Source organism: Aquarana catesbeiana, linkage group LG04 (genome assembly GCF_042186555.1).
Source record: "Aquarana catesbeiana isolate 2022-GZ linkage group LG04, ASM4218655v1, whole genome shotgun sequence".
Classification (NCBI taxonomy): domain Eukaryota; kingdom Metazoa; phylum Chordata; class Amphibia; order Anura; family Ranidae; genus Aquarana; species Aquarana catesbeiana.
The window spans coordinates 112,176,524-112,204,272 of NC_133327.1; the positions used below are offsets into that span (position 1 = coordinate 112,176,524).

General features: G+C 41.5%; 1 protein-coding gene across 3 annotated transcripts in view; it reads left to right on the forward strand.

Annotated features, from left to right (window-relative positions):
* SH3YL1 (SH3 and SYLF domain containing 1) overlaps nt 1–27,749 on the forward strand; it is a 264,690-nt gene that overhangs the window by 128,477 nt on the left and 108,464 nt on the right. For all 3 annotated transcript variants that reach the window (XM_073625460.1, XM_073625461.1, XM_073625462.1), the window contains exons 5-8: nt 2,953–3,065; nt 6,903–7,031; nt 15,890–16,055; nt 23,378–23,453. In XM_073625460.1, the coding sequence (XP_073481561.1) occupies nt 2,953–3,065; nt 6,903–7,031; nt 15,890–16,055; nt 23,378–23,453 (484 nt within the window). The remainder of the gene's footprint in view (nt 1–2,952; nt 3,066–6,902; nt 7,032–15,889; nt 16,056–23,377; nt 23,454–27,749) is intronic.

Below are 27,749 nucleotides of genomic sequence, written 5' to 3' on the forward strand. Positions count from 1 at the left end.
AGTAAGTTAGTGATGCGTGAGGAGACTGATGGAGTGAGTTGAGGGGTGGAGAGATAAATTTGTGTGTCGTCAGCGTAGAAATGATATTGAAAGCCGTGAGAGGCAGCTGACCCAGGGAAGTAGATTGAAAATAAAAGAGGTCCAAGAACAGAACCTTGGGTGACCCCAATGGAGAAGGGAAGAGGAGTGGAGGAAGTAGAATTGTAAGTGACACTGAAGGTGCGTTGGGATAGGTAAGATGAGAGCCACTGAAGAGCACAGTCACAGAGACCAAGGGAGTAAAGTTTTTTGAGGAGGAGGGGGTGGTCAACCGTATCAAAGGCAGCTGAAAGGTCCAGAAGTAGGAGTACAGAATAGTGTCAATTGGTTTTTGCAGTTAGTAGGTCATTTGTGAGTTTTAAAAGAGCAGTTTCTGTGGAGTGTTGTGGGCGAAATCCAGATTGAAGGGGATCAAGAAGGTTATTCTTAATGAGGTGGTCACTCAGTTGGTTGTAAACCAGGAATTCAAGGAGTTTAGAGGAAAGGGGGAGCAAGGAAATGGGGCATAAGTTGTTAGGATTGGTAGGGTCCAAAGACGGCTTTTTAAGTATGGGGGTGACCAGTGCATGTTTATACCACAGAACACTATGTACTACAAAACACATCCACTTGATGTTATGGAAATTAATGAAAATATATCAATAATTATTAGGTAGAAAAAAAAAACTGAAACTTCACTTAATGACTGGTAAGCTACAATGGTTTTACATATACTTTTATGCTAGATTCATATTTTTCCAGTGCGTCACTGCACACACTTTAAAATGCCTTAAAGTAAGCCCGTTTATTTTATAGGCTGCCAGCACACAACAATGCAGGTTTTAAAGGACTTCTACTTTTTTTTTTTTTAATGTATCGAAGCTGTGAATCAAGCCTAAAATGTGATTTGAAGCAGTTTATTGCACAAAAAACAGAAAAGCCAGAGCCTCCGATTGCGGTGATAAGGTCACTGATTCTGACAGGGATCTAAATGACACTTGATGTTATGTCAGTCCTTATAAATCACTTGCATCGATGATTCTGCCAATCATATCCCATCGAGTTACACTTGGAGTTACGCTTGGAACAAATCAGTTGCACCCAGTATTTGTCTGTTTGTCTGTTGAGTAATGCATGTGTTCAGTCATTAGCTTGCAAAAAAAAATAATATTTTCAGTTGTGTTCATTAGTGGCCTTTTATTATATACTGATATGCCATCCCTTGCTAATACTGTTATGTGGGCATGTTGCCGTAGGTCATACTGACCCAGACAGAAAAAAGGCATCGCTGTACACAGCTCTTTTCCATGCAGATATCTAATTGACATCTGCCATATACAAGGTCGCCGGTTCTCTGCATTGGTATGGACTCAGAGTTACATCCCACTCTGGGATCAAGCCACTGCATCATGCAAACAGTTAATTGTTCTATGACTGGCTGATGTTTTGACTGGTCACCCATCTTCTCATTATAAATGTTCACAGTCAGTATAGTTATTGCCTAAAAAATCCTGTATGGTAACAAAAAACACAAAAAAATCGTCAAGTGCTAACCCATGGAACATGACAGAAGACTTGAATTAATTCATGGGATATTGACTGAGCCCAGTGCAGCTAACCAAAATAAATCTTGGAAATGTAACTTGTAGGGAGTTCGAGAAGGGTCAGCGCTCAATGGGTAAAAAAGAAAATGCCAATTCAATGGCATCCCAAAGTAAAATAAACCAACATTTATTTAGGATACCATAAAACTTGTGAAAAAGTTCCAATCATAGCTTTGTTAAAAAGCCATGCAGTACCACTGGAGACCACTGGGGATGTGAGGAGCTGCCGACATCCAGGATTGCCGACCGTGGAGCATGGGGGCCAATAGCCATGCTGTGCAAGATGGATCCAGAGGGGTGTGCAGACCACTGGCCGGAGAAGGAATGGTGGATTACGCAAATTACGGGATGGTGCTTGGCCACTGTCAACCAGGAATGATCTGTAGACTCAGCGTCACTGACACTGGAAGTAAGGAGGGCAGATCAGCCGTCTCTACTTGCTCCAGCTATAATTTTCATCATTCTATTTTTATTCTGTACCATGTATTTTGCTAAACATGAATTGTGCTTATACGATGAATTTCTGAATAAACGTTATAATACATTTTCTATTTTTGTAATTTTATTTTGTGATATGCCTCATTTAAAGTTCCATGACCATGTATCTACTCGCTCAACTCAGAGTCGGGAGCCGCACTAGGATGCGGGATGGTTTTGAAGCCGCCGTCAGCTCGTGGGAGCTTGAGTCCCGCATCACTACTGATGGTCATGATGGCCAGTACCCTCCACATGTCCAGTGTCAGTGACAGCAGGTCTACAGATCATTCCCGGTTGACAGCGGCCAAGCACCATCCTGCAGTTTGCGGCTCCCTGCGCCAATCCACCATTCCTTCTCTGGCCAGTGGTCTACACACCCCTCTGTATCCATCCTGTACAGCACGGCTATTGGCGCCCCCTTGCTCCACAGTCAGCAATCCTGAATGTCGCCAGCTCCTCACATCCCCGGTGGTCTCCAGTGGTACTGTATGACTTTTTAACAAAACTATGATTGGAACTTCTTCACAAGTTTTATTGTATCCTAAATAAATGTTGGTTTGGGATCCCATTGAATTGGCATATTCTTTTTAACCCGTTGAGCGCTAACCCTTCTCGAACTCCCTAAAAAAATCCTGAATATTCTAGAATGTTTCTAAATATTTGATCAAATCAAAATATTGACATATTAATTAATAAACAAATATTAGGTACTATTTATTGTCACACTTCCACCTTGTAACAAACTTGTACCTTGTCAGCAAATACTTGTCATATGGTTGGATTAGTCTGTGTTTAAACTTAAAAAGCCACTAAGATGGAGTAATTGGTTTTTTTTTATGTATCTTTACAACAGGTGTCTGATTTAGTTGTCATCTTAAATCACAAAAGAGCAGTAGAAGCTTTTGCCAAAGGTGGCAACCTCACCCTCGGAGGGAATTTCACAGTGGCCATAGGACCTTTAGGAAGGTAAAGAGGATAAATTACTAAATAAAAGCCTGGGACCTATTTCTATTTTGGGAATAAAAATAGCTTTGATTAGCTTATATTTTCAGATATTCCAAAATAAACTAATGTTTTTTTCCTGAAGGGTCCATTAGCCATGTAAATCACTTTTGGTGAAAGTTTGTTATTTTACAGATTTTGTATCTTTGTTATAAAAAAAAGAGTTGATGGTTTTATAATAGGGAATTTTGCCAGCTGAAACCCTTTCAGATGGCCACCTTTTTTACAATTTGTCTGTATGTATTTGAAATAAATTACATTCATAATGAGAGCCATTGGAATGGTTCCCCCCCTACTTTTTTTTTTTTACTAAAAAAAAAAAAATCACTTTTCTTAAAAGCAGCTTTATTCAAAATTGTCCACTTCACTGTTTTTCCAGAAGGCCAGACATCTGTGCGATTCCATAAGAATGTTGTGAAAAAAGATTAGCATTCAGGTTTCTAAAATTGATCTATGAGGAAATGACATGCACATTTTATTATACCACCTGTTTATAAATAGGCCCCATGATGTTCAGATTATGGTTGAGTGTCAAGAGGCAGTAACTGTTCTGCTTAGGCACTTCTCTGGACTTTTAAAGCTAACACATTTGCACTCATATCACTGAAGCTTGTAATGGAAGATGCAGATTTAGAAGGACTACACTAGTGCAGAGTTCTCATACAACCGCTTTATTGTCTATTACTTAGTACATATGAAACTTACATTTCCGATTTTACCACAAAGGTACATATGTTTTGTAATTCACAGCCACTACCCTGTTTTCCTAGGGCTATGACACTAAATAATTCCCAGTGTCAAGACTGAAGTGGCCCCATTAGAGTACTGGAAAATCAACTACTGTCTAATGCCCTGTACACACGGACGGACATTGATCGGTCATTCCAACAACAAAATCCATGGATTTTTTCCAACGGATGTTGGCTCAAACTTGTCTTGCATACACACGGTTGCACAAAGTTGTTGTAAAATCCGATTGTTCTGAACGCGGTGACGTAAAACACGTACGTCAGGACTATAAACGGGGCAGTAACCAATAGCTTTTGTCTCTTAATTTATTCTGAACATGCGTGGCACTTTGTGCGTCGGATTTGTGTACACACGATTGGAATTTCCGACAACGGATTTTGTTGTCGGAAAATTTTATAGCAAGCTCTCAACCTTTGTGTGTCGGAAATTCCTATGGAAAATGTGTGATGGAGCCTACACAGCAACAACAAGGTCCTATTACACATTTTCCATCGGAAAATCCTATTGTGTGTACAGGGCATAAGACTCAACAACCTTTCGTCCTCTGTCCAAGGTGAACCTGAAAATGCAGATACAATCAATCAAATATTGTAATTCTACTCCTGCCTTGGCAAGCAATGGCCCTAAAGTGAGGTTTAATTAGATTTCCTGGACAGAATGGTACTGAATTTGCTCATAATACAAACATGCACATTTACAGTGCCTTGAAAAGGTTTTCACCCCCTTGGCATTTTTCGTGTTTTGTTGCCTCACAACCTAGAATTAACATGGATTGTTTGATGATTTGCATAATTTAATTTACAGAACATACCCACAACTTTGAATCTTTGAATATGTTTTATATTCACCCTCTAAAGTCAATACTTTGTAGAGCCACCTTTTGCGGCTATCACAGCTCCAAGTCGCTTTGGATAAGTCTCTATGAGCTTGTGACATCTTACCACTGGGATTTTTGCCCATTCCTCCTTGCAATACTGCTCCAGCTCCTTCAAGTTGGATGGTTTGCGCTTGTGAACATCTTTAAGTCTGACCACAGATTTTCTATTGGATTGAGGTCTGGGCTTTGACTAGCCCATTCCAACACATTTACATGTTTTCCCTTAAACCAATCAAGTGTTGCTTTAGCAGTGTGTTTGGGGTGATTGTCCTGCTGGAAGGTGAACCTTTGTCCTAGCCTTAAATCACACACAGAGTGGTACAGGTTGTGCGCAAGAATATTCCTGTATTTAGCACCATCCATCTTTCCCTCAACTCTGACCAGTTTCGCAGTCCCGACTGCTGAAAAACATCCCCACAGCATGATGCTGCCGCCATCATTTATCACTGTGGGGATGGTGTTCTTTGGGTGATGTGATATGTTGGGTTTGCGCCAGACATAGCATTTTCTTTCTTTCTCAGAGCACCTCCCTCCATAGATTTTGGGAGTCTCCAACATGCCTTTTCGCAAACTCAAAACATGCCATTTTGTTTTTTGCTGAAAGTAATGGCTTTCTTCTGGTCACTCTGCCATAATGCCCAACTCTATGGAGCGTACGGCTTATTGTCGTCCTATGTACATATACTCCAATCTCTGCTGTGGAACTCTGCAGCTCCTCCAGGGTTACCTTAGGTCTCTGTTCTGCCTCTCTGATTAATGCCCTCCTTGCCCGATACGTGAGTTTTGGTGTGGTGTGGTCTTGGCAGGTTTGCTGTTGTGCCATGTTCTTTCCATTATGATAGATTTGATGGTGCACCTAGGGATCATCAGAGATTTGGATATTTTTTATAACCTAACCCTGACTTGTACTTCTCAACAACATTGTCCCTTACTTGTTTGGAGAGTTCCTTGGTCTTCGTGGCAGTGTTTGGTTAGTGGTGCCTCTTGCTTTCGGTGTTGCAGCCTCCGGGGCCTTTCAAAAAGCTGTGTATATGTAATGACAGATCATGTGACACTTGGATTGAACACAGGTGGACATCACTTCACTAATTATGTGACTTCTGAAGGTAATTGGTTGAACCAGAGCTTTTTTGGGCTTCATAACAAAGGGGGTGAATACATGCGCACATGCCTATTATAATTATTTCTGAAAAATAGTTTTATGTATATATTTTTCTAATTTTACTTCGCCAACTTAGACTATTGTGTTCTGATCCATCACATCTAAACATTGAACTAAGGCTGTAATGTAACAAAATAGGTAAAAAGCCAAGGGGGGTGAATACTTTTGCAAGGCACTGTATATCCTGTTGCTTCTAAATTAGAACATTCAGAAGGTATCAACCATTGTGTTAATTCAAAATAATCTCAGAGGGTAGGCCAGAATGTTCCTACCTTGTTAGGTAAATGGTAATCTTTTGTACACACCTTGAAATGTTTATTTTTGTAACTTTTTTATATACATCAGAATATCCTATGATATGGCTAGACATAGGAATAGGCAGCTGTCTAGCATGTAGCTATGACCTTGTTCGGCCTCTCCCTGCAGTAACCCCTCTTGCCAGAGCCTGTATGAAGTGATCAAACAAATGCCCCACCAGACATCTTAATTTAGTCACTGCCCAAATGCTTCCCCCCCTAGTGTAGCTTCCTTTCATGCACCAAGGTCAGTTACTTGTCCTTTACACTGGGGAGGAGGTTTGGCAAAGAAGGGAAACGGGTAATTAACTGTTAGGTAATTGGTAAAACATGCTTGTAGGAGAGATGGATGATCTTTGGACTAGAGACACACAAAGGCACCCTTTGACAACACTAAAATACAACTTGCCTTACTCTTACATTCATAGATATATAAACAGATATCTTGTCTCTTGGCTTTTTAATAGGAACACACAGGTGTTAAGAGTCTTGTTTTTTCCCACATATTTCCCCTAGGCCCTGAATGGTGGGCTGAAAATATTCAGAAGGGCATTGTTTATTGTATTTTAGAAGTCTTTCTTTTTTATCTTCAGAGTTCCTTATAAATTTGTGTGAATTCCTCTGACATGGCAGAATGTCCAGCATGGGTCATGAATATTTTGCTGTCTTCCTGTTTAACAAAGCTACCGGGTTTTCCATACTGATTACTGTTTCAGGAATTTGGAAGGAGATGTTGCTATTCGAAGTTCTGCAGCAGTGTACACATACTGTAAGTCCAGGGGACTGTTTGCTGGAATATCTTTGGAAGGGTCTGGTTTGATTGAAAGGAAGGAAACCAATCGCAAGTAAGTTTGCCAACAACCTGCAGCCAAATTTTTTTTTTTTTTTTTTATTTCAGGTACTTATATTGCGCTGTCAATATACATTGTACATTCACATCAGCCCCTACCCTCAAGGAGCTTACAATCTAAGGTCCTTAACTCACATTCATACATACTAGGGACAATTTAGACAGGATCCAATTAACCTACCAGCATGTCTTTGGAGTGAGGGAGGAAACCGGAGTACCCGGAGGAAACCCACACAGGCACAGGGAGAACATGCAAACTCCAGGCAGGTAGTGTCATGGTTGTGATTCGAACCAGCGACCCTTCTTACTGCTAGGCGAAAGTGCTATCCACTACACTACTGTGCCACCCATTAGACAAATTAGCTTTTTCCCCTTTAATATGCCATTATTAGTGTCCAGTTCATAAGTATATGTAAACCCTCACCCTGTAAAAGAACCCATTCAGTTTAAAAGATAAGGTCACCTTTTAGAACATGTTACATGTTCCACCCCTATTTTAGTTCCAGTAGCTGCAGCCTCTCCCACATTTTTTTCCTGCAAAAATATGTGCATTTATTATTTTTTCCCAAAAGGTTAACGTATCCAAAATAGAAATAAAAGGCAAAGCATTTGTATCTCTCTCTCTCTCTCTCTCTCTCTCTCTCTCTCTCTCTCTCTCTTTCTCTCTCTCTCTATATATATATATCTATATATATAGATATATCTATATATATAGATATATCTATATCTATATATATAGATATATCTATATATATAGATATATATCTATCTATAGATAGATATATATCTATAGATAGATATATATCTATCTATAGATATATCTATATATATAGATATATATATATATATATATATATATCTATATATATAGATATGTATATATATATATGTGTGAAAGAAAAAAAATATTATAAATACCTTTTTTATAAGTGATTGCATTCCTTCTGTTCTCAGCTGCATAAGGAGTTCAGAGAGCGGGAGGAGGAAAAACAGCAGCACACTGGTCTTCCCAGTGAATGGCCTTGTGGGTAAGGGGGGCGTCAGGACAAGTTGGGAGGAGAGCAGACTGAGTTCTCAGCACAGCTAGGGGACTGACCACACTGGGATGGATGTGCTCTAATGTCTAGTGGGGTCAGTTTTTTTATAGGAAAGCTGAGGGACTGGCAGGAACATCAGGGATTTCACACAAAGGAAGCAATACAATAGGATAACTTTTCATATAAGTAGGTGGTACAATAGGCACATATCGGGAACATGAAATGCTGGGCTTACATATTCTTTAATTTGAAAGACTAAAGTGTTTAGATCAGTATTTCTCTCAAAAAAGATTTAGATCCGTGCTTCTGACTCCTGTCTGCCCTTGGCACTCATATGGGATTAGACAAGACAGGGTCTGTTATTTTCTGGTTTGAAATGAAAATTTCCCAGCATATCATAAGCTTTACCTTATTGTATCACAGCTCTATACTAGATGAGGAAGGAAGCCAGGAGACTGCAGGTGCAGGGTGGTGACTAAAGCCTCTGAATGTCACGAGCTGGCTGTATTCAAACTATCCTTTCTGCTGCTAAAGATATTTTACCCTTATTTTGCCAGAGGCGCTAAATAGTCTCCCAGTTTTAGTCCTATATAATGCTTTATCAGTGCACTTTTTCTTGAAAAATAAAAAATATGTTCATGAAAGTCTATTAATTAACTGAATTCTACATGCCCCCCTTGTTTATGTAAGCGTCGCTACAATCTCTTGCTCTACCCCAAGATATAATACATAGCTACATGCAAACACATTCAGCCCTATGGGAATTGTAGTAATATGTAGAGTGGAGCATGTGACCAGAAATAATGGCACTGCTCACTCTTCACTAGAAGCTATGAGGTGCATCAGTGGAGGATAGGGTGTAAGTGCAATAAGCCTGAAGACTATAGTAAGAATCATTAAAAAAAAAACAGCCATAGTATACTTAATATTTTAGAACAATTGATGTAAATAAATGAAGTTTAGTTTACTGTCACTTTAAACTCTTTACCCGCTTTTTCTGTGAGAGGCTGTGCCAGGTGAATGTGAACTAAAGTGTTCTGTTGCTGGTGCTGAAGGCAGAAGCAGGGTATTGTTAGCTCTGCTTGCCTTATCCCTTTGCTGAAAGTGAAAATTTCACAGGGATCTTTGATTTCCAGCTGTGGATCCCCACAGTAGGGGAGCAAGACAGCAGAAAGAACACAATTTATGGAGATGGCTACAAAACTTAAATAGTATATAAAAGCTATATGTATTTTTAAGTATTTTTGGCATGTCTCACTGTATACAGCTTCCTTAAAGTGGTAGTAAACGCCTTTCTGCTACTTTTACCTACAGGTAAGCTCATAATAAATCTTACCAGTAGGTAAAATGAATATCTCCTAAATGTGCACCGTTTAGGAGATATTCCAGTGAGTAGCAGCCCGTAACGTCACCGGCGCATGTGCGCTGAATAGATGGCATGCTCATGCCGTCCCTTCAGAGCTCTGTGCCGTGGCCATGACTCCCATTGGCATACGCTGGAGTGACATCATCGGTGCTATTACGTTCAAAGGGCCAGAGCCCACAAACCCAGAAGTAAGACTTGAAGATGGAAGCCTTGTCATCGAAGACAGCTCGCCGCTGGAGGGCTTCGTTTTTTCAAGGTAAGTCTCTCAACTTTTTTTTTTGGAAGAAGTTTACTACCGCTTGAAGTAAACTTGTATTGTGAATCTGTTGCAAAGTTTCTTACATGGAGATCATGTCAGTAATAGCCTACAATACATACTTCTTCAGTTGGTCATTGGGTTATTAGCAGGTCTGCAAAAACCTCCTGCAGACCATGTTAGGTTGCCAAATGGACAACTGAAGGAGAGCCCAAGGCAAGCTGACAGTGCTGCTACTTTTTTTGAGACGATGGCTTAGTGTTGTCAGCCTGCAACAGGAAGTGTGCTGTATCCTACCTGGCAGAATGTTCAGATAAGAAACTTTGCAACATATAGTACATCCAGAAAGTATTAGGAGCTCTTCACTTTTTCCACATTTTATGTTACAGCCTTATTCTAAAATGGATTAAATTCATTATTTTCCTCAAAATTCTACAAACAATACCCCATAATGACAACGTGAAAGAAGTTTGTTAGAAATTTTTGCAAATTTATTAAAAATAAAAAAAAAAAATCACATTTTGGCACCAATTACAGCCTGAGTATGATGCTATAAGCTTGACACACCTATTTGTGGGCAGTTTCTCCCATTCTTCTTTGCAGGACCTCTCAAGCTCCATCAGGTTGAATGGGGAGCGTTGGTGCACAGCCATTCTCAAATCTCTCCAGAGATGTTCAATTGTGTTCAAGTCTCGGCTCTGGCTGGGCCACTCAAGGACATTCACAGAGTTGACCCGTAGCCACTCCTTTGTTATCTTGGCTGTGTGCTTAGGGTTATTGTCCAGTTGGAAGATGAACCTTCGCTCCAGTCTGAGGTCCAGAGCGCTCTTGAGCAGGTTTTCATTAAGGATGTCTCTGTACATTGCTGTATTCATCTTTCTCTCTATCCTCGCTAGTTTCCCAATTCCTGCCAATGAAAAACATCCCCACAGCATGATGCTGCCACCACAATGCTTCACTGTAGGGATGGTATCAGCTAGGTGATGAGCGGTGCTTGGTTTCCTCCAGACATGACGCTTGCCATTCAGGCTAAAGAGTTCAATCTTTGTTTCATCAGACCAGAGAATTTTCCTTCTCATAATCTGAGAGTCCCTCAGGTGCCTTTTGACAAACTCCATGCAAGATGTCAAGTTCCTTTTAATGGGGAGTGACTTCTGTCTGGCAACTCTACCATACATGCCTGATTTATGGAGTGCTGCAGAGTTGTTCTTCTGGAAGGTTCTTCTCTCTCCACAGAGAAACACTGGAGCTCTGTCACAGTGACCATCGTATTCTTGGTCACCTACCTGACTAAGGCTCTTCTCCCCCGATCACTCAGTTTGGCCGGGTGGCCCGCTCTAGGAAGAGTCCTGGTGGTTCCAAGCGTCTTCATTTTCGGATGATGGAGGCCATTGTGCTCATTGAGACCTTCAATGATGCAGAAATGTTTCTGTACCCTTCCCCAGATCTGTGCCTCGATACAATCCTGTCTCAGAGGTCTACAGACAATTCCTTGGATGTCATGGCTTGGTTTGAGCTCTGACATGCACTGTTAATAATGAATACAGCTGTAACATAACAACATGTGGAAAAAGTGGAGCTCTGTGAATACTTTCCGAATGCACTGTATATACAGAAATTATGTAAAAAGCTCTATACAATGAGATATGATGCAAGAATTATGACAAATAAATTTTGGGTTTACACTTTCTTCCCATGATGGTTTGCATTAAATGATTAACAACTGCAATAATACAAGTGTAATGTAAGTCTGATTGTTAAAATTCTAATGACAAGTATCTCTGTCCTTTGGCAAGATATCTTTCTCTAAACACCTGGTGTTTGATAAATTAAAATGTCAGTACATAAAACCAGAGTTATTTTCCCATAGTCACCAATTAGATTCAGATTGCAGAGCAAGAATATCACAAAACTAATATTAATTTAGTAAATAAAGGAACTTAAACCCTCTGGGTCTGCCTACAACCAAGAGAGGCATCTTCTTAGAACTGGTGTAGTGTACCAGCCCCCAGGACAGTATGAGGATTATGATAACTTTTTGAGTGATGAGATTGCTCAAATGAAAGAGAAGAGAGAGGTTTTAATTATGGGCGACTTCAACATGCAGGACATTGACTGGAGTTTTCAAACTGTGCCTGCAAGCAGAAGCAGAAATGTGTTGGAGGAGTTTAAAGGGGTTTCTCTATAAAGTTTTAAATTTCAAAATGCTTATCTAAAAATGTATATAATCGTTAGTGTAAAACAGTCGGAGTCAGTACCATCCTGGAGGCAACTTGATTATGTGTCAGGCAAATTCATAAGAGAAACACTATGGTTTACTGTAGTAAGAAGATGTAAGTAGTTTACTAAAGAATACAAAATATGTATATAGGAGGTACAAGGAAACAGAAAATATAGCTGACAGAAAAGTATATAAAAAAAACAGATATTATTAAATCTGTTTGTAAGTTTGGTGTGTATGTCTTTTTACTGATGACACAAAGGGGTGCGATAGGTTTGATATCCCTGGAGTGTGTGTAACATGAAACATGATTCAGCATTTATAAAAGATTGGTGAAAACTGTTGTGCAACATTTCTAAAGGCAAAAAAAAATGCAATTTGATAAAAGAATCCTCTGAAAGAGTAAAATATTGGGGGTACAGAAGTGGCCAAAACTAGTGAGGAAAAAAAATTGAGGGATGATTATTCAGATGTGCAAATTGAGCAAACCATGAGGCCTGGCATTAAGCGAATAGAATTCTGGGGTGTATTATGGGAAGAATCATCAGGAGGACGAGGTAAAGGTTCCCCTTTATAGATCTTTAGTTGGACCTTATTTAGATCTTTAGTTGGACCTCATTTAAAAAATCTGTTTAGTTCTAGAGACCTCACCTAAAAAAAGATAAGACAGAGCAGGTCCAGAGACAGTCATCAAAAAGGTGAAAGGTCAAAGAGGTAAAACATATCAGGAGAGACTGGAAAAACATAATACGTATGTTAAAGTGGAGTTCGGCCGAAAAAAAAATTAAAAGTCAGCAGCTACAAATGCTGCAGCTGCTGACTTTTAATAATCGGACACTTACCTGTCTCAGGGTCCAGCGATGCGGGGGAAGCCCCACTCGTCTCCCCCTTCTCTCTGTGGCACCGGCATTGTCCCTGTGGGCGCCCGGCTGTGGCTTCACAGCCGGGCACGCACTGCGCATGAGCGCGCTGCACGCTGTGACTAGCCAGGCAATCATCTGGGACCTGTGAGGTGTCCCAGATGATTACTGAGAGGGAAGGGGGAGAAGTGAACTTCCTTCTGGCGCGCCGTGCCCCGGGAGGAAGTGGGTGCTGCAACCCTCTAAGGGTTTCCGCTCGCCCCCCCCCCCAAAAAAAAATGTGGCATGTCAGGGGGTCACCTTCCCTTTAAAGCGGAAGTTCCATTTTTGGGTGGAACTCCGCTTTAAGAAAAGAAGAGAAAGGTGGATGTGACTGAAACCTGTAAATAAGATTCAGGACGACAGCTTTTTCAATAAGAATCAATGAAGAACACTAGGACATGTACTCAGACTAGCAGGAGGAAAGTTCAAAACTATAAAGTATTATTTTACTGAGATAGTAATATATTTTTTTAATTTTTTTTTTAAATAATTTTATTATTATAACATGATATTTTTTATAACAAAAATAAATATTTTACAAAAGTAGTCAATGCCTGAAGCAAACTTCCAGTAAAGGTAATGAGTCAATCAACAGTATGTTTATTTTAAAATGTGTAGGACAAATAAGGATTTATACTCAGGCAAAGAGGTTGTTAAAGAGAATAAAAAGACTTGAAGGACCACTTTGTCTTTTTAGGCTTCCATCCTTCTATGTTTCTATGTTTGAAACCAGTTGTTGGCTGTGTAAAAGTGTAGCCCAACACTACCCCCACTCTGCAGATATGTTTATTTGCAGTTTTTAAGCTGCTGTACATGATATTATCAATAATTGTTACTTATATTAAAAAGTGGGCACAGTGACCATTGTCCCCTGGACTGAACGTGATGGAAAGTCCACAATGTTATAATTGTCACTTGAGCTGGAGGTGAGCCAAATGTTCCAATGAGGACAACTGATCCATGGCAGCTGTATAAGAGGGTATTTTCTCTTACTGTAGGGAAATTTCTTCTCAAGACTTGTTGTGTTCCCAAGACAGAAACTGAAGGGGAAATCTCCTTAATAGGACTAGTTGTAACCCATTCTTTACACTATAAAAAAAAATGCACAGACCTAACTATTTTTTTAGTTTCTCACTTTGGTACCAACTGTAATGTATAGTTTCATTGACAGTTGGATTGCTTGTGTTGGCTGTTGAATTAGGAATTGGTGAGGTGTTTTTTTGGTGATGTGGCCAAAAAGTTCAATCTTGGTCTCATCAAACCACAACACCTTTTTCCCACATGCTTTTGGCAGACTTGATGTGTGGCTTTTCCAAAATATAACCGGGCTTGGATGATTGTTTCTAGTAAGAAAAAGCTTCCATCTTGCCACCTTACCTCACAGCCCAGACATATAAAGAATACGGGAGATTGTTGCCACATGTAGTATACAACCAGTACTTGACAAAAAATTTCCTGCAAGTCCTGTAATGTTGATAGGTTTCTTTTTGTTTTTCATCAATTTTAGAGAAATGTCCAGGTCTTGGTAATGTAAATGTTATGCCATATTTTCTGCACTTATTGATGACTGTTTTTACTGTATTCCATGGTACTGTATATGCCTTGGAAGTTTTTTGTACCTTTCTCTTGACTGATACCATCCAACAATGAGATCCCTTTGATGGTTTGTAAGCTTTGGTCCACTTGCATGGTCCTCTCTTTGGCTTTCGGGACCGACATGCGGGAATTAAATCGTGCGAGTTCAGCTGAACTTGCACGATTTCATTCCCGCATGTCGGTACCGAATTTGGGGATGATTTCAGTGACATCTGTGTGGGTTGCTGCACAGATATCAATGGAAATTGCACCCGAAGTCACAAAAAGTAGTACAGAAACTACTTTTGGTAATCGGGGCGGCGTTGCACCGTTTCGGACGGTGCCATTGCTGGCAATTGCCACTGATTTGGCATGCGATTTATCATGCCAAATCGCTCCAACGTGAACCTAGGCTAAATGTCACAAATATCCTACTAGAACAGCTGAACTTTATATTGGCTTAATCAGAGTTACTTCCATTGATGGCAGGTGTGTACTGAGTAGTATGTAACAGTGAACGTGATTGGTTTATTCTGAACACAGCCACTTCCCTAATATAAGAGAGTAAATACATGTTTTCCCTTGTAGAGCTTCTTTTTTTAACGTGGCTCTTTACTGCATCTGAGTACCACAAACCAAAAACAATTTAACAATTTAATTCATTTTTAATATTCAAAGCAACCCTCCCCTTCCCCCCATCCATCCATGTCTCTTTGCTTTATTTCGTTGAGAAATAACTTTGAAAAACAACCTCCTAGCATTTCTGGATGTGGCCATCTTGAGTAAGGGCAAATGATTCTTGTAGCATTTACTTCCTGGAATCCATCTACCCTTAGCTCAAGCATGCATGCAGGAGAATGTTCTTAGCTGAGAAAACCCCATCCTCCTCTCTTGAAGACTCCTGGGATATATGCCATTATTTGCCTAGGCAAGAAACCAAGAAGTAACAGAAGACGTGTAAAAAAAAAAAAAAAAGTTTAAAACAAGTAAATATGACATACTTTCCTATCTACTTATTAATGGTAGCATCATGAGGATTAAAAATAATCAATGTTGATTGGGAGAGTGAAGTTCCACTTTAAATTTACTTGTATTGTAAACAAAGTAGAAACTTGGCTTGAAAAGACACCTCAATCAGTTTACATGATAGATCCCAGACTATGGCACATAGGGCTCTGTTAGGTAAGAGCCTCAGGTCTCACCAGGGTGACAAAGTTATTAGATTTTGGAAATGGTGTGGAATCACATTTTAATAAGTCCCAGATGTTGTCATTTATCATTATGCTTTCTCCAGGTATTTTCAGCACAGTACAAATTTTAGATATCACACTGTTTCAGCATAAAAATACCACACACTCTTGGATGGTCCAAAAATGCAGATCTGCTAATAATTTACTTGATTTCACAGCTATCACATTTTTCAAATTCTTTGTGTCTACTTTCTTTTGAAAATGTTCTTTTTGCAGCCACGGTACTATAGTTGTGTTTTATTGTAGATTTTACTGTCAGGAGGACATTCGGGCCTTTGAGATATTGTTTGGTGAGATTCCGCGCCCTTCACAGGCTGAAGAGCTTTATGAGATTCTGGACACCTTCACAGAAAAATATGAAAATGAAGGACAGAGTGTTAACATGAGGAAAATGGCCAGAGAGCAAAAGAAGGTACACTCTGAATAGGGCATCAAAACTTATTATCTGTCTGAAACATTCTTGCTGTGTGCTCTTTGCTTTCTCATTCATATTTACAGTGAACACTCTGCAAATTGTTGCATGCTTGAAGTGACAATAAACAATATCCCTATGCCCCAATAATGATCTATACACATCCACTATTTAATGGCCCTGTCATCTATTTTTCATGAAATTATTTCTCACTGTGTTTTTCTGCCACCTTGTAACAGCCTCCATGAGTTCCCCAACCTCTCCTTGTTCCCCTTACTTCCATTTGTTTGGAACGAGCAATGCTCTGCTCTATACGCTCTACAAATCCCATAGTCTCTACTTCATCTCGGGGGTGAGCATCAGAGGGTGGCTATGTTCCTACATACAGTGAGACCATGGAGAACAAACAAAGCCACCGTATAACAGTCAGATTTCCCATTACTTCTTGTGACAACTCTAGAATTTTGTATTTTCCATCACTTTCGGTCTTATAGTCAATGATCAATTAAAATATGACAAAGAATTTAACCCTTCTATCCAAAGCTAGAAAAAAAAGTTTTGTCTTTACTTCCACTTTAAAGTGGTTCTAAAAACAAAATTTGTTTTACATTAATGAATTCCCTGCATTATAATTTTCTGTCCTCCCCCTTCCCTGTGTGAAGGGGAAGAGTGGGGAGAAGAGATGCGGTGCTGTGCAGGGCTGAATCTCTTCTCACCTCTCTTCCTCTTCACATAGGGACTCGGGCAGCATCAGGAGCCATTGACTTCTGCTGCTGTCAATCAAATGCAGTAAAGAGGAAGCAGGGGGCAAGGCTAAGCCCCGCTGTGTGTGCGTGGCTCCATAGACACACACAGCTCAGGAGCGAGCAAGCACTGTGTGCCCCCATATGAAGTGCCTTACTGCCGTACTGTGGAGGCAAGAAAAGAAGAGGAAAAGCCAAGACCGCCGGTGGTGGACCCCCAGAAGACGAGGTTTGGGGCCACTTTGTGCAAAACCATTGCACAGAGCAGCTGAGTATAACATGTTTATTATTTTAATGAAAAAAAAAAAACTTTAGTAACACTTTAAATATACAGATGCCTATCCATTCCTGCAGTTTACAAAGCTAGGTCAGATAGTGCAGTCATGTTGGTGCCCTGACTTTTCTCTACTGTGGGTTAGCAACACATATTGGTCACCTCCCCATCCCCACTTTGTTACTAGACAGTGAGGGAGCAACAGCAGATTGATGTGGTTATCCCTGTCTCCTCTCCTCCTGACAGCTTGTTTCTTAAAACATTTTTACACTGCAGCACACCTGATTGACTCCTAGCACTGCCCCTTCCTCTCACAAACGACTTCTATACAGAGGATTACAGGGTGCCAATTCCAAATCAGACACAGGTTTTAGTTGAATATATCAAATGCAGTTACTGTGTGACTGACAAATGCTTATGAAAGTGAATGCAATGTTATTCAGAGAAGATTGTTCCTGGTTTAGCCTATATGCAGCCTGTGAATAGGAGTATGGTTCTGTACCAGTATAGGAGCCGGTGGGGGGCCCCTTTGCAGGGTGGACACTGTTTCCAGGCCTCTCCATTTGGGCCCTATTCATGGCCCATTTGTAGCCGTATTTTTGGTGTTCCCCTAGTTTGGGCATCAATGTGTGCATATCTATTGAGGGTGGTTTGGCCACCTCCTTCCCTGCTTCCATTTATCCCCTGTGGTGCAGTTATCCGTCATTTTCAGGGGGCGTACCGTAATGTATGTCAGCTGATCATTTGGGCTGAAATAATTGGAACAAGAGGATTTATTATAAGGGTCTTTCTTTACTTTTGTGAGTAGATTAATTATATGCCTACCTTATTTTTTATGGACCATGGGTCTTTGATCCCTTTGTGTGACATGTTCTGGTCTTCAGTCAACATCAATGTAGCCTTCTTATGTTAGCTGCTTTTCTACTGAAGAAGCAAAATATGGGAAACATGTTGAGCTTTATATAAAATGATGCTGGAGCCCTATATTAGTTTTGACTCATAGTCTGCAAATCAACAAGACCAGTATACACTTTAAAGCGGAGTTCCACCTAAAAGTGGAACTTCTGCTCATTCGTCTCCTCTCCCCCTCCAGAGCCATAGTTGGCACCTTTCGGGGGGAGGGGGGACAGGATACCTGTCTTTGACAGGTATCCTGTTTCCGCTTCCGGGAGTCCGGGCCACGGTCCGTGCTATCACCGCGGGGCTTCCTCCTCCTCTCCCTGTCGCCGGGCCAATAGGAGAGAGGAGCAGGGCCTCGCACATGCGCAGTAGGGTTCCCGGCTTGAAGCTGTAAGGCTACACTGCCGGGTACCCTTACCCGCCATGGCGGAGGCAGCACTCGACAGCTGATGAAAACATCAGCAGCGGTGCCGACATCGCTGGACTCCAGGACAGGTAAGTGCCTATCATTAAAAGCCAGCAGCTGCAGTGTGTGTAGCTGCTGGCTTTTCATTTTTTTTTTTTTTTTTGGGCGGAACACCGCTTTAATGTAATACATTCTACAATTTGGTCTACCGCCTTTAGCTGTATATGGTGTATAATGCTACTTTGTTTTTAACTTTCTGTTGTGCATCAATAAAGTTTTATATTTAATTTTATCCTATCTGGTGTGGTTGTACCTATAAAGTCAATGAACTGCGATTCATAGACTGCACCTAGAGGTCCGGCTGCACCTAGAGTATGCTGTCCAGTTCTGGGCACCAGTCCTCAGGAAGGATGTACTGGAAATGGAGCGAGTACAAAGAAGGGCAACAAAGCTAATAAAGGGTCTGGAGGATATTAGTAATGAGGAAAGGTTGCGAGCACTGAACTTATTCTCTCTGGAGAATCCATTGTGCCTTCCAATGGCCCCCTGTCCTTTTTGTTTCCAAATATCTGTACCAGTATAGGCAATCAAATACATGATGTGGTATGATGGAGCACACCCATAGTGCTGCATACAGGTGTTCTTGTAGGACACTGCATTGCCATTCTTTTTACCTGCTGTTTTCAGTGCAGACACTGTATGTGAACAAAGAAAGAGGAGTGGTTACATGTAAGGGCAACAATTTGAAGTGTATGTAAACCCTCACCTTGTAAAACAACCCATTCAGTTTAGAATGGAAATGAAAGTCAAAACATTTGTGTATAGATATACAAAATAAAAAAAACATAAACACTTTTTTCCTCCTTTTTTATAAGTGATCACATTCTTTCTGTTCTCAGTTGCATAAGAACTGGGGGGAGGAGAAACAGTAGCACACTAATCTTCCTAGTGAATGACTATGCAGGGAGGGTGTGTCAGGAATCTAATCTTCCTAGTGAATGACTATGCAGGGAAGGTGTGTCAGGACAAGTCTGATTATTGGATGAGAGCAGGCTGAGTTCCGAGCACAGATTGAAAACTGACCATGGTGTGTTCTCCTGCTTAGTGTGGTCAGTTTTTAATAGGAAAGCAGAGGGACTGGCAGGAGCACACGGGATTTCACACAAAGGAAGCAATACAAAGAGAACAGGATATTTTTTCTTACAAGTACATGCAGGCACATATCACGAATATGAAATTTTATATATTCTTTCATTTTTTTCTGCCAGCTGGATGTCTGAGGGCTCCAAATACGTTTTCATGATGAGGATTATCATTTTTCCAAAGTTAAAATTCAGTTATTTTAGTGGCCATTTAACATATAAATGTATAAATAATAGATTCCATTCTATTCTCTTATGGTTCATTTCATTCTTCAAATTCCAATAACAATTTCCATCCTTGTATTTCACGATGCAAGTAATCAGTGCTATCTGTGGTTGTCTCACAGTTAAATGTATTAGCAAGTTCACCCTCTTTCGGGTAAGAGGATATATGTTAAAAGCCAATAAGGCATATTCACATCTGTTTTAGTGGAACTCTGGCTGTGCCTTTGTATTTTTTTTTTGTTTTTTTTTTTGTTAAAGATGCTTTCTCACAATTGCCTAACATGATTCATATTCCTTCATTTTGGACTAGTGCTAACTTTCCTAAGCATGGCTATAATAGATGTTATTGGGAGAGATGAAGATGTGATTGCTTCTTTGATGTGATAAGTATCTTGGATATCAATGTGGGAATAAGGTCAGCTATGCATATTTGTGTGAGCAAATAGCCAAAGTAAATAATATACAGACTTTTAGCTTTTCAGGTTGAGATACACTTGGTTGTGAGAAACAGATAAATGAAGATGGCATTCAGAAGCCATATATGGCATAGCTATTGTCTAAGGAGGCAACTATCAAAGCTTTTGAGATAGAAATAGTCTCCTCTTATGGTACTTATAGAAATACAAAGACTGATTTTATCCAGATCAGCTCATAATCATTATGTCTGTGGTATCATACCCCGCAGGAGATAGTTCTCAAGGGAATAGTTGAGTAGACAGCAGAAACCTTTTTTATTTGATGACTGTTGTTTCCCAGATTAAAAGATAGACATCTGCAAACTCTCTGTCTAGGTTAACAAACACACATGCTTAGTTGATGTTAATGTACATGGCCATACATTACTGGTATTCAGAAACCACGTTGGCATGTCCTCCCATTATCATTTGACACTTAAAGCTACTCCGGGCAGAGATGAAAGGCACAATTTAATTCAGCTCTGTATTAATTAGATGTATTTTTTAAAGCAGAACTTCCATCAAAATGAACAAAATAAAAAGAAATAGCTCATTAAAAGAAAACAAATATTCAAATTCAATCCAGAGATTTCTACTGCAGTACTTTTTTTTCTACTGCGTTATGTCCCCATTCTGATGGCCAGCATTATTCACTCTGTTTCCTGCCTGTGACTGAACAGTGAAAGGAGAAGTGGTACAGTGACAAGCTCACCTCTCATTCACTCTGCTTTCTCCTCCTAACAGCATAGTTTGTTTCAGTACATGAACTGATTGGCTACTTGTGCTGCTTCTTCTGACACTCCAGGACTGCTGTATAGGTGCTGCAAGACTGATACCAGGTCACATTCAGGTACTTATACTGCTTGCATTTCAAAATACATTTAGTGCTGTAATAATGATTACAGAACTACATTAGTTTCTGACTTTTATATCTGCCTAGATTTCAGCTTTAAGTACGAGCGGTGTAAGTAACTAAGTTTAACTTGGTATTAGCTGTTTTGTAGTCTACTGTACAGCAGAGCTTGGTTTCAGCATACGTAGCTATTTAGGTGTTCTGTAGTGCAAGGATCATGCTGATAGGAGGACAGAGTAGAATTATAGAGAAACTGTATACGTATGATGCCTCTCCTTTCTCTGTCCAGTCACAGACTGAGGGTGAGAAGAAGACCTGTAAGTGAATGTCAAACTGCAGCAGAGAAAGATCAGGTCCTCTTCCCCTGTCAGGCAGCACTGTTCTGTGTGGCAGAGCTGTGCAAATGTTAAGATTGGGTGGACAGAAATACAAACCTTCTTCTCATATATGTGTAAATTCTAGTGTGTGATACTAGTAGTGAGAGTAGGAAAAACAAAAAGCTGGCTCTGGGTTATACCTGGGCCATTAAATCTGGTCAGGGTTACTAGAGGCCAGGGCTGAGTGACTCATCCTGGCAGGTCTCTGGTGCCCCCCCCCCCCCCCGTATCTAGAAGGTTGGAGAACCTTCTTGAACTAGAGCATAGAGGTGAGAAGGAGCTGCACTGCATATTTATAGATCTTTAGCCAATCCCCAGGAGTGGGCCTGGCAGGGAACTAAGGAAGCCCATAAATAGACATGCCAGCATGGGGAGTCAGCAAGTGGAAGATGAAGAAGCAGTGCTAAGGAGAGGCTGCCGGTGGCCCTTGAGGCCCCCTGCTGGGAAGGGGTTTTACCTTGGGCTGGAGCTTGGAAATCTGGCCTGGAAGAGTCCCACCACAGGAGGCAGTTGCCGGAGAGGCAGCAGAGAGAGCAAATAGAGACCGTGAGTAGATCAGCACGGTTCAGGGACAAGACTAGTGGAGAGACTGTCAGCTGTAACAGTGCTCATTTGAAGATATCGGTGTGCCAAGTCTTCATTCACCTTGCCCTAGGGGAATCTTCGTGTCCGTGTGCCAGTCTGGAGGACTGAGGGAAGCAAGCAGCCAGGTGGGCTGGTATTTTCCACAGTGGTGGAACTGGGCTCAGTGTCTACAGGGAAGCAGAAGGAAAAGCTGTTTACTCCACATGTGCTACTCTATCTAAAAAGGGGTGGGAAGTTCCTAGCCTGTAATGGGCTGTTTCTCAATTAACAAAGAGACTGTTAATTACCATGGAGTGATCAGCAGGTGCAGTACATAGAGGAACCAAGTGTGTGCAGGAGGAAGGAAGAAGAGAATTCTTTGTAAATAGGGAGGAACTTGTCCCTTGTTCTGTATTCTGGATGTTTTTTCAAGTTGGGCATCCCATAATTCCCTACCCCATCCAAGTTATCATCCCCCTAATAAAACAACAACAACAAATAGTGCTACATATGTATTTTATCTGTATAATTGATTGTTTGCCTGGAGTTCAGATTTACAGTTTTCTACTATAGATTAGCACATCAACTTTCATAATAATATAATTTTGTCCGTTTGGCTCTGCCCTAAGTAGACAGAATTAGTGCCAATTTAGTCTTGGGAGAGTCTATCAGCCAGAGTTATTTCTGAGGTCAGCCTTGAAAATTGCTTTCAATACAATGTCTATTGGTCACTTGAAACTTACTGACTGTAAATTAAGTCCTCTTGCAATTTATCTTGAGTTTTTGGTATTGTGCTACTCTAGAGTTGAGCAGAACCTTTAGAAGAGCTGTAGACAGGTCTACAGCCTAGACAGGTCTACAGCCTTTTGCCAGTCAATGTGTGTTGTGTAAGAGCCCTTTCACACTGGGGCGGTGGGGGCGGTGTGGGGGGTAGCAGTAAAGCACCGCTAGTTTTAGCAGCGCTTTACCACTGTTATAGCAAATACAAGGAGATTTCCAAGCCCAAACTTACCAACCAGCCTCCCATTGTGGAGAACCAGAAATCAGGGTTAGGGACTACAGAAAACAGGGTTCCTTTGACGAGGCCTGTAGTTTATGCATGTATTTGCAAATGTGTGCAGACTAAACCCCTGTTCTTAATGCATATTGTTAGACAGGTCAATGCGGTTGGTTGGTAAGTTTGAGCTTGGAAATCTCCTTGTATTTGTTTGAATTGTGTGGTTACTAATAGGAAGAAAATCCATCCATAAAATATCGAAGTGAAGGTTTGACTTCAGAATACATCCTACCACAGGTTTTATAAATGGAACCTTGACTGTGTAATATGCTTTCTCCACCCTACACATAGCTTTGTTCTATGGTAATTATTTCTTTACTTTTAAGGCCAAAGAAATACCAGCAAAGTCAACCAGACCACATTCTTACCAAGCTGGAAACACAGAACACAGAAGCACAGAAGGTAAGGAAAAACGAGTGCATAGATTTAATACAAAATGTGTGCATTGAGGTTGTAGGGGGTTCAGGTTTGCTGTGCTGGTAAATGACCACACTACTGACCACACTATTTCACTAAAGCAAAGATCCCCATCTGGGGTACCCACATATATCAGGCGCGTCAGTGCGGCCACGACACTATTTAAAGATTGACAAGTCCGCCGTCCAATTATATATTCCCCTGAAGCAGATACGATATCTCTGTATCGACACTAGTTGGGGAGGGGGTCAGGATGGCACGACAAGACATCTTGTAAGCTAAGGAGGATGCTCGAATCATCCCGATACCACCCTGGTATAATCTGCTACATATTCATCATAGAATGATGCACTGACGCACCCGATATATGTGAGATGGGGATCTTTGCTTTAGTGAAATAAATTGTTTAAAATGTCATTGCACTATTGAGTTTTTCCTTTCACATATCCTGGATAACTATGCTGAGGAACCCAGGAGCCTGACATGCTAAAGAGCCCAGAGGTGGTTCACATGCGTGCTTTGACTTAGCTTAATCGCAAAGTCGCGTGCTTCAAGGTGCATGCCAAGCTATGCCAAGAACTGCTCTGGGCTGCTGGAGCTGAAAACAGACAAATAGATACCTAACATTTCACGCATTAAAATTGCATACGCCTGTGGAATGGCAACAAACTACTGTACCTAAAAATCTCCATAGTTGATGCTTTAAAAGCCTTTGCAGGTTACTAGTTTAACGTTACACAGGAGGTCTGGTGCTAGAATTATTACTCTCGCTATAACGTTTGCGGCAATACCTCACATGTGTGGTGCTATCACCATTTACATATGCATGAGCAACTGACGTATGTATTTGCCTTTTCACGTGAGCGGGGTGGTTTACAGTTTTTTATTTTATTACTTATTTATTTATTTTTACACTGTGTCTATTTTCTTTTTCATATATCATGGGACACAGAGTCAGGCTAATATTCATTACCTGCTGGGTTATACTTCATCTCTAGGTGAATGGACACTGGTAGACCAAAGGTTTTTAGACAGGAAGTGAACCCCTCCCATACAGGAAGCACTTCAGTTTTTTACCAGTGTCTGCAAGGTAGATGGCACGGTTTGTTTGAGCTCTCTGAGCTCCTGGTCTCTAGTCCCACAAACGGCTCTTAAATGAATCAAGGGATCGACCGATCTGATCCATTTGACACAGGCTTTATATGCTTAGATAAATGGTACCCGAGCCTCGCAAAGAAGACTCAAGATTCTGCAATGTTTTGCCTGTAATGCGGCCCCTGGGTGCTGGACCCTGCAAAGTGGAATCCTGGACACCACAGCGCTAAGGCATTCCTGCAGGGTGCTGTACAGGTCCAAGGGAGTGGACCCTAAACATGAAAAGGTTACCCAGTTCTTGAAGGTCTTCAAGTGACAGGAACCCGTCGTGATGGGTGAAGTTTGGGCTGTTAGTTTCTAAGCTGCCCTGCGCCTGGATGGATAAGTGAAACCCCTTTAATTATTGTGGGGTGTCCCAGTGATTGTAACAATCAGTAAAGCTAGCTAGAGGATGGACACCTGTGTGCGGTGACCATACGGAGGAGTTTTGGGCTATCTGTGGGTGTTTGCAAAGTGTACTTTTTTGCTTGTGTCTGGCTGTTTTTTACCTGTATGATGGTGCACGACGGTGCGCCATTTCGCCTTGGTTCAACATGCCGCTGTGCTCAGCAGTTGTTTGTTTTGGTGGCCATGGTGCACATGCATTCACAGAAGTGCCGCTGGACTTAGCAGTTTGTTTGGCGGCCATAGCGCACATGCATTTGCAAAAGTGCCGCTGGACTTAGCAGTTTGTTTGGTGGCCATGGTGCACACGGCTTCGCCGCACATGTGCAGTAGTCTTTATCTGGGCGCACGAAGATTCACGTCATATGCGAATACAGCCACGCCCATTCGCCGGGACCATGCATGCACGGAACGTTCCGGCGCACAGCCAGCTTATTTAAGCTGTATATGCCAAGCATGGTGCTTCCAGAAGGCAGCTGTGGGACACAGAGCAGACCCTGAATAGGCACTTGCAGCGGTTCATTTCTCCTTACCCGGGTCACGTGAGTCACCAAGTGTTGCTTGGCAGGGTAAGGTGCTTAGCAGGATTGTTGCATAGGGGCTTGGTGAGCCCTATGAAAGGGTCTCTCTTCTGAGGTGTTTTAATACCACAGCCAAGTACTCTCATTTTGTGGCTAGTAAATGTCTTAAAAAAAAAAAGGAGTGGGACTAACACTATAGGGAATGGCACACCTATGTTGTTAGTAGTTCCTGATGAACCTAGTCGTATCCCTAGTGTTGTATCCCCTGAAGAACCAGAGGCTTCCGGGCAATCTGAGCTGCTGCGCCTATCTGGTATTGTGCCTGTAGTCAAAGCTGCTACTTCCCCCTTTATCACCAAGGATGAACTCTCCTCGGCCCTAGCCGGGTTAGAGCACAGGATTGCTGGCAGGATTGCCTCCATCCTGAAATAGTGGGAAGAAGCGTGACAGATCCCCCTCCCTGGAGCCTCCTAGTTTGGAGCAGGAATAGGTAGAGAATGGGGAAGAGCTAAAAGCACAGAATTCTGTGGAGGGCCTGGTGGATGAGTCTGCTTCCGAGCAATCTGGACAAAAAAATATCCAGTTGATGTCTGCCTCTCAGCTGCAGATGCTTTTCATCCTGACTCTGACCGAAATGGTTCGTTCTACATTTCAGTTGCCTCTTGCAGAGGTGACTAAGCCCCCCTGGTCCTCTTGGGATCCCTGAGGCCTCCTCAGGCTGCACAGGCTTTCCCCCTACACCCCCTGCTGGAAAATGCTGTGTATGCTGATTGGGAACATCCTGACAGGATTTTGTTCCTCTTAAGAGGTTTTCCCTTTTTATAGCCCATGGATGGAAAGTTTGTTAAAAAGGGAGCATGCCAGCTGTAGATGAGGCAGTCTCTTCCTTAAACAACTTAACTTGTCCAGTAGATAACACACAGGGCTAGAAAGAACCTGTTGACAAGAAATTGGAGTCATTATTAAAGGCTTCCTTTTCTTTGGCCAGTTCAGCTATTCAGCCAGCTGTTGCAGCAATTGGTATCTGCCAGTCCGTAAAGGATCGGGTCATACGGTCTGAAAGGCCTAACCAGGAGGATGGTCTGCCTGAAAATAAGACAGATATTCCTCGAGCGCTGTGTTTTGCTGTTGACGCCTTAAAAGGTTTCAATACAGCAGGTTTCTCATTTGGCTCTCTTGTCTGTACATATGCACAGACTTTTGTGGCTTGAAAACTGGTCAGCCGAGCTTCCTTGTGAAAAGTTATTGGCAGGTTTCCCTTTTCATGGAGAACATTTATTTGGTGATCATTTAGACAAATATATCCAAATGATTTCCGGAGGGAAGAGTTCTCTACTTTCTGTGAAGAAAAGCATCAGGCATCCCTCGTCTAAAACTTCAGGGGCTACTTCCTCAAATGTCTCAGCGCCAAGGCAGTTCCGCCGCCAACAGAGCGCTAGGGCCAGGGGCAAGCCACAAGGCCAGGGCCAGAAAAAGGCCTGGGTCCAAAATTCTTCTAAACCCAGCACCAAGCCCTCCTTTTGAGGGGACGCTCCCACTCCATTGGGTGGGGGGAAGGCTGCTGCACTTTGCAGACATTTGGAGAATGATAATTCAGGATGAGTGGGTCACCCCAATTATATCCTGCGGTTTCCATCTGGAGTTGCCCCTGAGAGGTTTTTAAGATCCAGCATTACCTCGGATCCTCCAAAAAGAGACTTATTGTTTCAGGCACTACATCATTTAGCGCATCAAGGAGTGATGGATCCTGTATCCGAAAGAGCGAACCTGTTTTATGGTTTAGAAACCAAACAGGGTCACAAGATCCCTGAACCAGTATCTACTAATCCAGTCTTTTTAGATGGAGTCTGTCTGCTCAATTGTAGCCTCGCTCCAGATGGAAGACTTTTTAGCCTCCATCAATATAAAAGATGTGTATTTACACATATCTATCTTTCAGCCTCATCAAAGGTTCCTGCCATTTGCAGTAGAGGAATCTCATTTTCTGTTTTTGACTCTACCCTTCAGGCTTGCTTCAGCTCCCCAGGTGTTCACAAAGGTTCTAGCATCAGTACTGGGTCTTTGAAGGGCCCAAGGATCCTGGTGCTTGGGTATCTGGAGGACCTCCTGCTCAGAGATCACTCATTACAGGCTATAGAACATAGCATAACATGCACAGTGTGGTATTTGAAAAGCTTAGGCTGGATCAGAAATAACGAAAAGTCAGCCTTGAAACCAGCTC